Below are 15,762 nucleotides of genomic sequence, written 5' to 3' on the forward strand. Positions count from 1 at the left end.
GACTGCCCAAGAATGGTTAAGTGAATTTTGCAAATTTGGTAATTCACAAATTTCCCAATGCCAGAAACCTAATTTCAGTGGAGTGTCAGCATTGAGCAGTCGCAAAAATTTCAGTCTTACGTGATCTTCTAAAGTTATGTAGGGCATTCTCCATTGCAGTTTTGTAATTTTCACACTAATGCTTGTTCCAGTTGTGGACTCAATGCAATTTAGGTCTGTCGGTGACCTCAATAAGACGAGTTCCTGTTTCAAATTTAAAATTATTCTTTGAAAATCTTCAAAAAATGGGAGGATTAATTTCAGCGGTACACAGAAAGTGAATTTATTATCTGTTAGCGCATATCCTGCTCTGTCAAAACCGGCCAAGTGATATGTGTTCTTATCGAGCGTATTCTTCACTAGTATAGCTTTAATTGTGGATGTTAATCCAATCAATCTTGATTAGAAATTTGCTGACCTGCTGATTCATATCGTATTTCGTCAAGAAGGTTGCCGATTATGTTACTGCTTAATTTATAGTCTGCCGCAACTGGTGGTCCAGCCAGGTCTGTTCCCGGTTTTGTACAGCTAACTGTTCCCTCAATAAATATAAATGATTTGCAAGGTAAAGAATAGACATCTAAAGTATTTATGCCAATACGTGCCTCGTCAGAGTTTTTTATTTCTTGTCCCAAATAAACTGTATGAGTGTGAAATTGGAATTTGGTTATATCATTATAAAACTGAAGCTCTGTCTCCAGTCCAGATTTCACTAATTGCGGCTCCTCCTCCTCCTAACATTCCGCAATCAACTATAAAACCTAACTTTTCTAATATTCTTGCACTTTTAGCCGACAAAGTATGTTTGTTTTTAGGTGTTGACACTCTCACATTTGTCTCTCTAATGACATTGTGTGTACATGTCTTATTTGAACATGGATTGAAAACAAGATAACCCATTACATTTACTTTTGTTTTTCACGTATGTGCAACCTAATTGTATTGTATATCCACGGAAATAAATAAACAATCCGTTCTGGTCTGTTACCTTACATTAATAGTTTGAATTCGATGAGTATTCAAAGGTACATAAATAATTGGTGATGGTACTTCGTTTATTAAATAACTGCTAGGAACCTTTGGCAAAAATTCGTAGATTATATGTTTTTGTTTTCCGTCAGAGTAACTACCACATGCTAAATTACACTCGAGTACAATACTACCAATGCTTGTTATGTTAACCAAATGCTAGGAATAATGCCATTTATTTGCTTGCAAAACAACATTATCAAAACCAAGTATCTTACCAATCGAATCAGTACGTGTTAAATCAATAGCTTTATCAGAATGAATTTCAATCTTCATAGTATTTGTGTTTGCACATATAATAAGTTTATTCTTCTTCTCATCAATATTCAATTTATTCTTTAAAGATTTTATAATATCCTCAACTTCATATGCACCCGTATCCAGCTCAATTAATCTATCACCATATTTGAAGCTGGAATTTGTTCCTTTGTTAACGTTTGCAATACTATTGTAACTACAAAAATTAACCAATCCAATTTCCCATTCACAATTTTTATCCAATTCTATAATTTCTTGTAAATGTTCGTAGAGGTTACTTGTGTTAGATCTTAATGTAATAACAACCATCTTGTAATGTGTGTTCAGCACAAACACTTAATTACAACTGATTTGCAAGAAACAATAACGTAAGATGACCACAAAAATCACTATTTAATGGTTGCATGTGCTCTACATTATAAAATATATTTACTCCAATTTCTTTTTTCCAATATTTGTCCAATTTGTATGGCGGTTGTAAATTTCCAATTGGATCAAAATACCAAACATTAGAGCCGACTTTTTTATATGCAACCCAATGTGTGCCATCCTCGCTTTCCCTTGCTAAATTCACAATGCCATTCTCGTTTTTTAGAATTTTTTGGGTAATGCATCTAGCATATCTCTGTAATAATTCCTCTTAGCCAATCTGTAATAATTTCGACCAATCAATCAAATCATAATTACTCAATTCTCCTTCAATATTCATGTCTTCTTCTTCTTCTTCTTCCTACTCTTCTTTGTTGTTCTACATTTCTTACTTGTTTTTGGGGGAATAAACTCACTCCATATGATGATGGTGGTGGTAAAGAGGGTGGGATTAAAACTCTCCCCCCACTATTTATTTTAGGAAAAGGTTTCAAAAAATACCCTTTCCTGCAATATGCTCTTTCAACTGAGCTATAGCTTTGCGTCTAATATCATTACTATAACTTCTCCTCTCATTCTTCCTCTTCTTCTTCTTCTTTCTCAAAGACCCATCAAACGCTGCTTTAGCTTTCATGACGTTTGTAACAAGATAGTTACGTGCTTTCTCGGCAAGGGGTGTTCTGGATTTTTGAATATGTCCCACGCTGCATTCGCTAGAGCTCTGTCAGCTATCACTCGAGTTTTATTATCACTATTTTGTGTATACGCTATATCATGTAACTTACAGGCTCTATCTAATGAATTTATACCTTGATCACCTCTCTTTAACCTTTCATTAACCTTGGTGCACGGTCGGCAATACTGATAGCCAGGAAAGTGAATTTCATTTTGTTGAATGTCAATGAGCTTATTTAGAATAGTGGATGTCACATTACCTGCTAAACCCATCACACCCTTTAAAACTTTTGCCGCTGAACTCAAGATTCCTATACCTCGTTTCCTCGAACTTTGCTTTCTCCTACATACCATTTTCTTACCTTTCAAATCAATGGTTGAACATTAACTGAAGTTAATTAATTAATTGATCATTACACCAACTTAATCAAAGAAAATCGAATTGGTTTAATTTTCAATCGAGTTGGAAATGAATTCACACACACACACACACACACACTATCAGATTGCTATGTGCTTATAACATTGTTCGAATGATAAGAATATTATTTCAAATAACAAATCTGAAAAGTGAACACAATTTGAAAGGGAGAAATGATGTCATCGCACCTGCCCATATCTGTAGGAATGCGCATGCCAAAACAGATGTGCGAGAGAGCGATGTATCAACTCACAGAAACTGCTTGGCTGTATGTGTGTGGGTGTGTGTGCGTGTGTGTGTCTGTGTGTGTGTGTAGTAGTAAAGACATTTGGCTCTGTGCATGCTTGCAACAAACTATAAAAGGGGAGCTCAGCTTATTTACATATCATTTGCAACAGTGTGCAAGCACGTGAAAGGTGAACCATTCTTTTGTGTTTCTACTATTCATTGTGAACTTGTCACAACAACAACAACAACAACAAGTGTGAACAGGTAAGAATTGAAAACAATTTTTTATCAAATATGTACACAATTTATTCACTACTAATACTACTTTAACACATACATCTATACAATTTGTAACACATAAGTCAACAAATTGTATAGATATAAAAATTGTTAATGCTTATCAATTTTTATATCAGTCCAATTCCCCGACTTATGTGATACTATCATTACCAAATTTTTACAATTTTTGTTGAACTCTACATTTTTTCCGTGCTAATGCAGGAGCAAATCGTTGTGGTAAATATACCTCACACACTGATTTGCTTCATGCATTGCTAATTTTCAAAATAACTCATTGTCCGTGTTTATTGGTATGCTCCCTCGCACTGATAATGGGGTAGGGAGCATCCTCTTTCAACTCTCTCAGTGACACCCAGGTTTGGGTACAGGCTGATTGATGAGTTGGATAAGGTCCATCTCCCTCCTCTCATCCTCCTCTGCCCTCTCCACTTCCTTCATCAGGGGGACAAGCGATGACTTGTTCTCCATTGCAGCATGTTTCTGTTGAAAAATATTCGATTAGTGTCTTATTTGTTTCAGATTATCATCAATCAGATTCGTCAAATCATACTAGAGAACTTGATCATAGATTCACTACACAATCTCAAAGTGAGTAATAATTTATGCATGAGCAATCACTTTAAACAATAATATCTCATAATTCAATTCCATCTCTAATCAGTTCAAATAATATTTCCTTGCTATCGAATAATTTATGCATGATCGATTACTTTAACACTAATATCTTGTAATTCAATTATATCTCTAATCAGTTCAAATAATATTTCCTTGCTATCAAATAATTTATGCATGAGCAATTACTTTAAACAATAATATCTCGTAATTCAATTGTATCTCAATTGATCCAGAAGCCACAGGTGGTGGAGGAGCAGAAATGGAAGGAGGAGGAGGAGGAGAAAGACGGAGAATTCGATGAGTCCGCCGAACAGAAAGAAGTGGACAAGCAAGCGAGTACGAAAATTGCTACAGTTGATCTTCACTGGTTTAAACAAGATTGTAATCAATTATTATGAAAGAACTTGCCATAATTGATCAGTTTAATAATTATATTGTATTCCATTTCAAATCGCCATTTGCAAAGACAGAATTGAGTGCAAAATTGTATAACGATGTAACATGGATAGAATGTCACTATCATAAAATAAAATGGGAAGAAGGAAATTTAGAATACACTGACTCATTAATACGTTATTACCTTGTAGGTAATGAAAAAATTTTCACAAAAGGAACTGAGAAAGCAAAGTTTTTAAGAAGATTGCATACTAACATTCAATGTATACCAGAGGATTTTGCAAAACCCGATTTCAGCTTTTTCACTAGTTCATGGTACTATGCTGTGTGTAACATTCATAAAAATAGACCAGATGGACGTTGTGCTTTGTTCAGTGCTCAACATTATAATTCTTTGTTGTTTAAAAATATGTTTCAAACAAATAATTCCATGTGTGAAAACAATCGAATGCAAAGTATGAAAATGGCCGCAATGTACATGAATTCACAGAAAAGAAACTTTGCTCGTTATGGATTCTTCTACAACGGAAAAGAGATTCAGTGTATTTATTGCATGCATGCATTGAGACTGCATAAGCACGTACATGTTGCCTGTCTACAATTAATGAAGAAAGAACACTTAATTACTCTATAATAGTCCCAGCCTACACTTAGTTTGTTCATTCACTTATCATGGATCCGAGAAAGTGGTTGGCTGCTGACAACGAGTTGGAAGTGAGGTTAAAAAACTGTATTGATTTGTATGATGAGTGTGAAAGTGCAATTAGGAAATCAACTCATAAAAATTATAGTTTGGCGAAACAATTAAAAGACATTTTTCTAAGCACGGTTAATTCAAATGACATAAGAGACTATCTATGTTATTATCGTCCTCATAATTTGTGTATAGATAAGTTAATCAAATTGAAGATGAAATTATGAATAGTTGTAGTGAAATGTGTAAATAAACTTTTTCTGTGTTCAAATGATTTTTCATTCCAATATCCACTCACTTTTTAGTTTAGTAGCTGCTCAGAGCTAGACCTGACAACACCAGCACGTGTCCCGTGATCTTTTTATACAAGTGAGACACCATCTGTTGATGCTAACAAGTACATGGCATGCACGTTGTCAATTTATAGAACAGAGACACATGCCAAACAGGGGGGCTTTACACATGCAGTGTTATGGTTTTTCAAAATTCAAAAAATTAACTCGTCTCTTGATGGCAATTTCATTTAACAAATTTGATTCAATTGCGAAGAATATTAAATTTTCAACAGGATGTCAAGATGCTGATTTACCGTTAACAAAAACAGAAAATATGCACTTTCCAATTTTATCTGAGATATTCAAATTACTCGATATACTAGACAGTGGACATCTACATTATGATTGTACAAATGATTCGCCATTATCTGTTGTTAAAAATTCCAATGAACTTTGGAAATGCTTGTATGATATTGCAGATAAAAAATGTAAAAGAACTTAGATCATGGATTCACTTTAATCTGACAGTATAGCATTAGATGTGTGAGAGAGAGAGAGAGAGAGAGAGAGAGAGAGAGAGAGAGAGAGAGAGAGAGAGAGAGATAGGGAATTTCTCAATTCACTTTAATCTGTCAGTTAGCATTAGATGTAGAGAGAGAGAATTTTTCCCTCAAAGGGAAATTATTTTTTCCCTCACTCGATATCCACCCCCCTCATCTATACTGGGGAAGGGGAAGGGAAAATCTATTTGAGAGAGAGAGATATCTCTCTCTCCTTCTTAGATTAGATTAGAGAGAGATTAGATTAGATTAGAGAGAGAGAGAGAGAGAGAGAGAGAGAGGGAGAGAGAGAGAGAGAGGAGAGAGAGAGAGAGAGAGATTTTGATATTTGATATTTGATATTTGATATTTTATTTTACATCTTATGTTGCCAGGTCTGGTAAGACCTATGGCAAACACTAGTTGATAAGAAACAAACAAAAGAATATTGCTTATTACATTGAACTCAACAAATTACAAGAAAAATTAAGTATAGATTTAAGCTACAAATAATTTAATTATAATTAACAGAGAAAGGAGAGAGAGAGAGAGAGAGACTGATTGAGAGAGAGCGAGAGAGCAAGAGAGAGGAGTGGGAAGGGGAAAATCTATTTTTAGAACACCCCCCACCCAGTGGTGGGAGGGGAGAGGGCGGGGGTAGGTGGGATGGGAGAGTGGTGAGAGGTTGGAAGGTGGTATGGGTGAGGAGTGAGAGGGGAGAAGTGGATTTCAAGCAAAAAAACCTGTCTGAAGTCTCAGAATGCCTCTACTGACCTCACAAAGTATTTTCATCCACAAGTACCTGATTGAAACTATAGACCTTAATATGGAAAAACAGCAATAGACTGGCTTCTCCCCCATCTGTGTAATCACTTGTCAGCTGATTTATGATGAATAATCTATAGTCTGATTTTACTCTAATAATGGCGTATGAAGGAGGCTCATAGTCAATAGTCAATAATCTACAATATCTCTTCAATAAATATGTTCCCTTTAGTAAAAGATGTGTCACCAGGACACCAGCTCCATGAATTACTCAGGATATTAAACAATTAATGAAAGACCGAGATAGACTATGCACACTGGCCAGACGAACACACAATACAAATACTTTTGACGAATACAAAGCAAAAAGAAATAGATGTAAACAGTTAATTAGAAATTCCAAAAGTCAATATTTCAAAATTTTTTAAACTCTAATAGATCAATGGCTTTCAAATGGCGCGCTTTAAAGTCTCTCGGGGCAGGCAAGGATAAGTCCAAGTTGGTGGTCAGATATACTGTTGAAGAATTGAACTGTCACTTCAGGTTCCAGTGAGTTTCGATTTGGCCTAGAGTATTCCAATAATTATGAGGTGTTACGGTGTGATGATGAGTTTCACTTGACAGCAGTAACGCAGATGGATGTCATTAGATCAATCTGTGATATTAAGAGTAATGCTGTCGGCACTGATGCACTTCCAGTGAGATTCATCAAACTAATTCTGCCTCTCATTTCTCCACTTAGCACACATTTATACAATACTTCATTTATGACCTCCAGCTTCCCATCTGCATTCAAATTTCCCATGATCATTCCATTCAACAAAGTTCCTGATCCCACTTCTCCTTCTGATTATCGGCCGGTCGGCATACTGTCTGTCTTGTCTAAGGGTCAGGAGAGGCTTGCTCATAAGCAAATAAGTGGCTATATTACTTGGAAGGAATCATCAGCGAACATCAGTCTGGATTCCGAGGAGGACACAGCACCACATCAGCTTTGCTCTGTGTCTCAGATGACATTCGAATGGCTATGGATAGGAGACAGTCTACACTGATGGTGTTGATTGACTTGAGCAAGGCATTCGATTGTATCTATCACCCGCTGCTTTTGAAAAAACTGAAAAATTATGGTTTTTCTGAGAGTAGTGTGGCATGGGTGAGGTCATACCTTCTTGACAGACAGCAGTGTGTTTGATTGGACAGCACGTCTCGATGGAGGGTGGTCAACAGGGGGGTACCTCAGGGTTCAGTTTTGGGACACTACTGTTTAGTTTGTATGTAAATGACGTAACTGACCGACTCAGACACTCCAGATATCATCTTTATGCAGACAACCTACAGATTTATAGACATTTCAAGACTGATAACTTTGGTGAAGCAGTTACTCTTATGAATGAGGACCGACTGCTGTCTCACTCTGGACAGCACAACATGGATTGAAAATTAATGAATCAAAATCCAAAACAATCGTTATAGGCAATAGAAGACTTTTGAATTAACTTGACTTTAACCATGGACCTTTCATCGAAATTAACTCTTATAGACTGGATTTTAGTGAAAACATTACAAACTCAGGACTTACATTTAACAGACATCTAGACTGGACTGAACAAGTGACAAAGACTTGCAACAGGTCTTTGCAGGCATTCACTCACTGAAGAGAATTGGAGCTGTTATCCCCTTACGGGAGAGAATAATGCTTGTGAAGACCTTGATATTTCCGCATTTCCATTATGGAGATGTGGTCATACAGGACATGACAGTGACTCTTTCTGAAAGACTGCAAAGGGCTCAGAACTACTGCATGAGATTCATCTTTGGCCTTGAAAGGGACGTCCACATAAGCCCTTACATCACTCAAAAGGGTATTTTGAAGCTTCGAGACAGCAGAATTTATCATGTGCTGATGCTCCTCCACAAGGTTCTGGCAACTGGGTCTCCTCTTTACTTGAGTCAGAAATTTCAATTCCTTGCAGGAATCAACAGAAGAGATACGAGGCATGGTGCGAGCCTGTGAGCATTCCATCCATCGCACTGTGACATATAATAGGTCGTTCTGTGTGACCGCTGCAGACTGTGGAATAGCTTAACCGCATCTTTGAGGAGTGAGGAGAGGCAGACACTGTTCGGCGCGGAGGTCTTGGCATGGCTGAGGGAGGCGATCGGGGCATAGGATGAGGAGGTGTGTATGTGTATGTATGTGTATGTATCCATTATTGGTATGTTGTGACAAGTGATGGTATTCCAGAGGTATAAACACTACTCCCTGGTCCTACATGAGTTCGACTCGAAGCTCCATTGTATATCTTTGTGGTTTTATCATGATGTTACAATCAAATCAACATCAAGCTATAATATGGTGAGAGTGAAAAGATCTATACCTTAACATCTGAAATAACTAAGCTGAATTTGTTTCAATTCTAGATTAACTAGATAACAACCTGGACGGTTCTTCAAGTTTCTAGAATATTATTTCTGTAATATTCTTGCAGCATTGCCTTCTTCTAATTGTAGTAACAGGATTTTTGGATTTTGCAATGTGTGGTGTGTTTGCTTGTGTGAAAGGTGTGTGTTTGCGTGGAATTTTCTTGTTTCTTGCATAAAATTGAAAAAAAAATTCCCATAACTCTATTTTCTAACTTTTTTCTTTATTTTCTTTCAGTCTAAAATATATTTACTAAATTGAATGAAATTGTTTTGTTTTTTTTTTTCTCAATTATTGATTTATATTTGATTTTCATTATTGATAAATGAGAGTAGCCCTGTTTACAGTAATGTAGCTTGTAAGTTACAGTATGGTATTTGTATCAATATAAAAATATAAATAAAAATCGGGGAGGAAACAGTTTGGGCTGTGACTGTTGGTTCTTTCCCAATCATTCTAATAATTGTTTTCTGTGTATCAATAAATAAATAAATTGTTCATTTACTGCTTACATTCACAATTCTACAGATTTGTTATCACAATAAGAATCCAATATAGTCAGACACGAAATTCATCCCTCAAGCTCACACTTCCCAGGATTTTAATAAAATTGAGAACTTAAATCAAAATCCAGACTAATATGACAAATGATAATAATCGCACCAGGATGAGGATATAACAAGGAACAATTTACAAATACATTGCTTCATGATTTCTTTAATGGTTAATTTTTATTCAATTGTCATCAATAACATTTCTTCAATATCCTGCTTGAATCCTTCTATAAAAAGCGCAATTTCTGAAGATGCGAGAGTGAGAAGATTGCATCAATGTCTACTTGTGACTATTTCATACAAATCATCTTCATTAAAGTATTGACTTTCTGACTCAGATGTGAACATAAAATCATCAGCCTGTTCATCCATGTCATCGTTTTCCATAGTTGCCACCTGGGGAATCTCAGATGGTATTATTTTGATTGTTGACTCTTTCACTGTAGATTTATATCTTTCCATCCCGTTTGAAATCTTCTCCTCATTTACAATCATGTTCTCATGTTTGGGAGCTGCAAATATAATCAATCATTATTATTTTTATTACAATAATTGATACTCAATTTCAATAATTGTCTGAACATACAGTATTGAAATATCAATTCAGTCTGTAGCTTAGAGATGTTGTGTTCACAGACCAATACCAAAAACCATTGTATTTCATGTGTATTTCTAAAAGTAATTAATTCTTCATTCATTTATACAATAAGTACATCATCAAAATGATAGGGAGAGGGAAATGAGGTGAAATTGTGCTATTCCTCTCCCAAATTTAGATAACACATAGTCCGAAACAGGTTAAGTCTTGTAGTTCTTCAATTCACAAAATTTTCGGTCCTCAAGTATTTTCACAGAGTAGATTTTCAAATTCAGATGCTTCAATACTAAACATAGAAGAATATACCTTGAAACGTATCTTGGAATTTGGTTACATTCACTTTGTAAAGAAAAACTTCTCGTCTTGTCTATATGGTAGTAGGTAGGGCAAGGAATGTGAAAATACATCAAGTGATGTTCAAATAGGAAATATCAGAATAGATTGATGGAAAAGCGTCGAAGAGTATTTTCTTGATGACTTCAGTTATATTCCATTCACTCTTGGAGGGAGAGAATGATTTTCAATTCAATTCACAATCAATCATCGCTTTTGAAGTTCAGTAGGCTACTAAACAATACACTATTTGAACAAACAGCCTGAGAAGTAATTCACGACCATTGAAGATTCTCCAAGTGATATATATTGTTTAATAAATAGATGGTTATGTGAAAATAATTCTACTATTCCATTGAAGTAGATAAAATAAAACTCACCACAATATGGAGGATCTTTAAGAACAGTAATAGGGGAGAATACGCCCTCTCTTGGCAGGCCGGGTGTATCAGCTTTGTAGCCTGCTACAGTGCACGTTTTCAAGGAACAAGTCTTCACCAAAGAGTAAACCGGTTGACTACCAAACGTCGCAGACCTGTGAAAACAAAGATTTTAATGATTATTATAATAATGCTCTCTGTACGATCAGGTAATATTGCATATTTTGAAACGTTGAATTATAAGAAAAGCCAACGGTACTGAGATATTCAATCATAAAAGCTGTGCAACAGGCTAAACAGCTTTTTACTGGTGATATTTTCAAAGTTTTTCGGTTTGGATACCATCGAGTATTAAAATATTTTTCAGGAAAAGGAATATTCCAGGATAGAACTAACATTTTAATTTTTTGAAAATGGTATTATTTTTTCATGAATTGATTTGCAGAAAAAGTCTTATTATATCAACAATACCTTGGAGAATGTTTATTAGAAAGAATATGAATATCTTTCATAGAACCGAAACTCGGTTGGTAACTTGGTGATGACGCATCATCAGGTCTGAACTACTGGACTGATTAACTTGAAATTTTGTATATAAATTTGGAATATTGAATAACTAATTCTTCAAGATTTCATTACGTCAAGTTTCCAGTTTGTCAAGTTTTAAAATAGACCGTTGCGGAGCACTGGTTACCTGCTAGTCAACACTAAATTGGACTATTTCTCATGAGTTTGAAATTGTAAAAATGAACTAACATTTTTATCTGCATTAGGATATCTTCGATCCAGAAATAGATCAATGTCAGAATTTTTTGTCTGTCAACTGAAATACGAATATTTAAAAATATATTCAGAAGTTGTCAACAATAGTCAACGGTTGAATCTTTAGATCTGAATCCAGGTTAGATATTGCGCGTTTTTTACTCTCCAATTGAATGAGTGACAATAGTATGAATGACTTAAAAGTGCACCTCTTTCCTTAAAGACGCTTTTCCGATCTCATCATTTTCCTACGCCTGCTTTGGCTTGTGCACATGTAATGTCCTTTATGGTCTTCAGATGACAGTGAGCCTTTCGTTTTTTAATTATCATAAATACACTATATAAGATAAATATATTGTTGGAATAGAATAGGAATAACTTTTATTGGAGCGTCAAAACAAGCTACCTTGGGAAAACCTTGAAAGTACAACGAACCATGTAGGTACTACAACATTATAGTACTAAGAGATTAATATTCTATGCCTTGATATTCTAAGCATTATGTACATTTTTTAAAGGATCTAGCGATGAGTAGTCCACGGTAATATTGTCGTCTGGAAAATGATTTGCAGGCCAAAGTTAGTTGACTTATTTGAACCTGAATAACTAGAATAATACTTGCTTCTGTACAGTGGGCTACTTACGTGATACGATTTTATCCGGCATCTTGACTTTACCAGCCCAGACCTCACAATCTTTACTATTGATTGATGCTGTGAAGTACTGATAAGCACGTATGTGAGAACATACCAAATACGCTGTTAAAAAAACAACATTATTTTTATTCTTGTATACTAATTGTACTCAAGTTTATTCGCAATAAATTTCACAATATTTATAAATTGTTAACAATTTATGATGAACTAGTACCGGTACCGGTATGTGTTTTTCATGAATTAGAATAATATGAAATGTTAATGTAGCAAACTTCTCTCAACCATAAAATTTCACAAAATATTCACAAATAAGTCAATCAATATACAGAGTGAGTCATATGCATTGGAACACTTCAATAAGTTGAAGACTGTTGTAGATATAATACGGTACTGAAACTTTCAGGATAAGTTATTGGTCAAATACTCTACCTTTCGACGTACAAATGAATTTCAACCCCACAGGAGGGGGTGACTTATGGGTTGTAACTCGAATATTTTAAATGTAAACACTCATTGTGTGGTACATCATTTTAAAGTCATTTTTAGAACAAGAAAGATGACATCAATAAAAATATTTCTTTAATACTTGTATCCAAAATGGCGGCTGATTGAACTTTATTAATCATTTTTTAAAAACTAAAACTTCAATCAGCCGCTATTTTGAAAAAGTATCATAGAACATTGTCGTTGATGTCATCTTTCTTGTTCTTAAAAGGCCTTTAAAATGATGTACTACACAATGGGTGTTTACATTTAGAATATTTGAGTTACAACCCCTCATTTCCTTAAAAACGAATACTTCAACCAGCCGCCATTTTGGATAAACATATCTTAGAACTTTTTATTGATGTCATCTTCCTTGTTTTTAGAAGGACTTTGAAATGATGTACCACACAATGGTGTTCACATTTAAAATATTTGAGCTACAACCCCTCATGTGGGGTTGAAATTCAGTTGTTCGTCAAAAGGTAGAGTACCTATTCGACCAATAACGTATCCTGAAAGTTACAGTATTATAACTACAATAGTCTCCATCTTATTGATGGGTTCCCATACATATGACTCTCTCTATATAATATGAAGATAGTATATATTGTATTAATATCGTATTTAATAGAACTTTTAAGAGAAAAAAACTCACATTTCTTGATGTGGCGACGTCCGTTTTGTGCTGGTATTGCACATTTTCAAGCCAAACAGAGACTGAAGTATTCAAGGTTATGAGGGTGGGACTCCTACACTCTGTTTGACAAACTCATTTCAATACTCCTCCATTAACCGCCAAAACTCCCCTCCACCCCCACTCACACCAAATTTAACCCTCATAACCCTGAATACTTCAGTCTCTGTTTGGCTTGAAAATGTGCAATACCAGCACGAAACGGACGTCGCCACATCAAAAAATATGAGTGTTTTTTCACTTAGAAGTTTTATTAAATACGATAGTAGTAATAATTGTGAAAACAAGATGAATGACCAACAACGGATATATTGTATATTGTATATTCAGTATTATAATGATACAAATTTTATCATTAATAGATTATTGTTGCTGCTGGTTAAATACCACTGAAAAATAACTGTGGTTGAAGTTTTGTAAAATACTATAGTAACGATAGAGTATTTCAATAGGGCTACTTCAACTATTATAGAAATCACTTTTACCCTATTCATACTTTTCTATTGTCCCACATAAGCAACTTATAGAAAAACTGCACTACAGTAGTAACTATAGATAGTAACAGTAGTAACTATAGATAGTAACTATGGATTGAATGGTAATGAGTTGTCACTTTTCATGTCATATCTCTCTGATAGATTCCAGTATGTGAAAATGGGTGAGCAGACATCTGATTGTAAGAAGGTCTCAGGAGGAGTCCCTCAGGGCTCTGTACTGGGCCCTTTCCTGTTTATATAGTATATAAGTTAGGCGAGCTGCCGGCTTCCCCACCTATTACGTCTTACTATCTCTAAGATAAGATAGTAGAGCAGCTTGCAATAAATGAATTGTCGAGGGTCAGTCTACATCGAGCTCTCGCAACGTGAAGATCTATCTTTTTTTTTAAAAATCCAATCACCTTCTCAGTCGATTTAACTTATAATGATGATCTACCCTCATACATCCCTTATAAAACTGTTCTCTATGCAGACGACACGACGCTTCTGTGTTCAAATAAGTCTTCTGAAATAAATAAAATTATCACAACATTGATGACCAACAGAGCCAATATTTGGTTCTCTGCAAATAAGCTTATGGAGAACGAGAGCAAAACAGAATCTATATTGTTTGGTTTGAGTAGAAATTGTGAATAAAGATTAGTAAAACTACTAGGGATTAACCTTGATTCCAAACTCACTTGGAGTACCCACACTGAAGCTCTTTGCAGTCGCCTATCCAGAGTAATAATTCTTATTGAAGAGGTTGAAATTGTTTACTAGTGCTGGTTTAACGTTGATGACATATTTTGCTCTTTTCCACTCTCACTTACAGTATGGCACCCTGTTGTGGGGCAATTCAAGTGGTGCCAGTGACATATTTTTGTGTCAGAAAAGAGCTCGGCGAACCATTTTTAATCTTGGTAGAATGGATTCATGCAGGCCATTCTTTAAAAGAAACGGCATATTGACTCTGCCCTGTACATTTATGCTGCAAGCTCTGATATTTGTCAAAGATAATCTGAGGCAATTCGTTCTAAGATGCGATGTACATCAGCACTTTACAAGAGAGCGTAAACAAATCAATACTGGACGGGTACGACTCTCCAAAACACAAAATATGTATGTATATATCGGTATAAAATTATTTAATAAACTGCCTGAGAGAGTCCATGATAAAAATTCCAGATCATTCAGGTACGCAATTTCCAAATTATTACAAAATAGGGTTATTTATCCGATTGAGGAGATGTTGGCAGCTGATATTTCATGTTAATATTTGACCTCTGTTATAATATCGTTATTGTCAATTGAAAATATGACTGTATATAACTGTGAAGAAACTAAGTACGCGGGACTGTTGGCTGAGATAGTATTTCTCTGTTTTGAGTACCTATGTGAAATGTATGTATATGTTTACCTGATGACTTTGTCAAGACTATTGTTCACGGCAATAAAAACATTTTGAATTTTTTTTTGAATTTGAATTTTTTATTTAAACACAACTAGTTTCAGTGTCAAGTGTAGTGTCACTTGGAAATGACATGAAAGCAGAAACTAGCTGCCTGTGTTCAAATAGAAAAGTATAAAGAAGGTACTAGTGTTTTCTGTAATAATTAAACTATAGTATCGATATTCATGAAATAATAATAATAATAGAACTGTGGTTCATACAATATTTGTAGGTTGCTTCAAAAAGGAATTTACAACTTTGATTATTCATGAAGAATTTATCTGAAAAGGTAAAAAAGGCATAACACAAGAGTAGCGTAGGTATCCCAAGCAGACTGATACTGGT

General features: G+C 35.0%; 1 protein-coding gene across 1 annotated transcript in view; it reads right to left on the minus strand.

The window, feature by feature from the left end:
* Window positions 1-9,722: 9,722 nt before the first annotated feature.
* The window catches only part of LOC120349505 (pancreatic lipase-related protein 2-like), a 12,302-nt gene continuing 6,262 nt past the window's right edge, over window positions 9,723-15,762 (minus strand). The window contains exons 4-6 of the mRNA XM_039419859.1: window positions 12,297-12,410; window positions 10,891-11,045; window positions 9,723-10,091 (exon numbers count right to left, since the gene is read on the minus strand). Of these exons, the coding sequence (XP_039275793.1) occupies window positions 11,005-11,045; window positions 12,297-12,410 (155 nt within the window). The 3' untranslated portion in view covers window positions 9,723-10,091; window positions 10,891-11,004. The remainder of the gene's footprint in view (window positions 10,092-10,890; window positions 11,046-12,296; window positions 12,411-15,762) is intronic.

Source organism: Nilaparvata lugens, chromosome 1, assembly GCF_014356525.2.
Source record: "Nilaparvata lugens isolate BPH chromosome 1, ASM1435652v1, whole genome shotgun sequence".
Taxonomy (NCBI): Eukaryota; Metazoa; Arthropoda; class Insecta; order Hemiptera; family Delphacidae; genus Nilaparvata; species Nilaparvata lugens.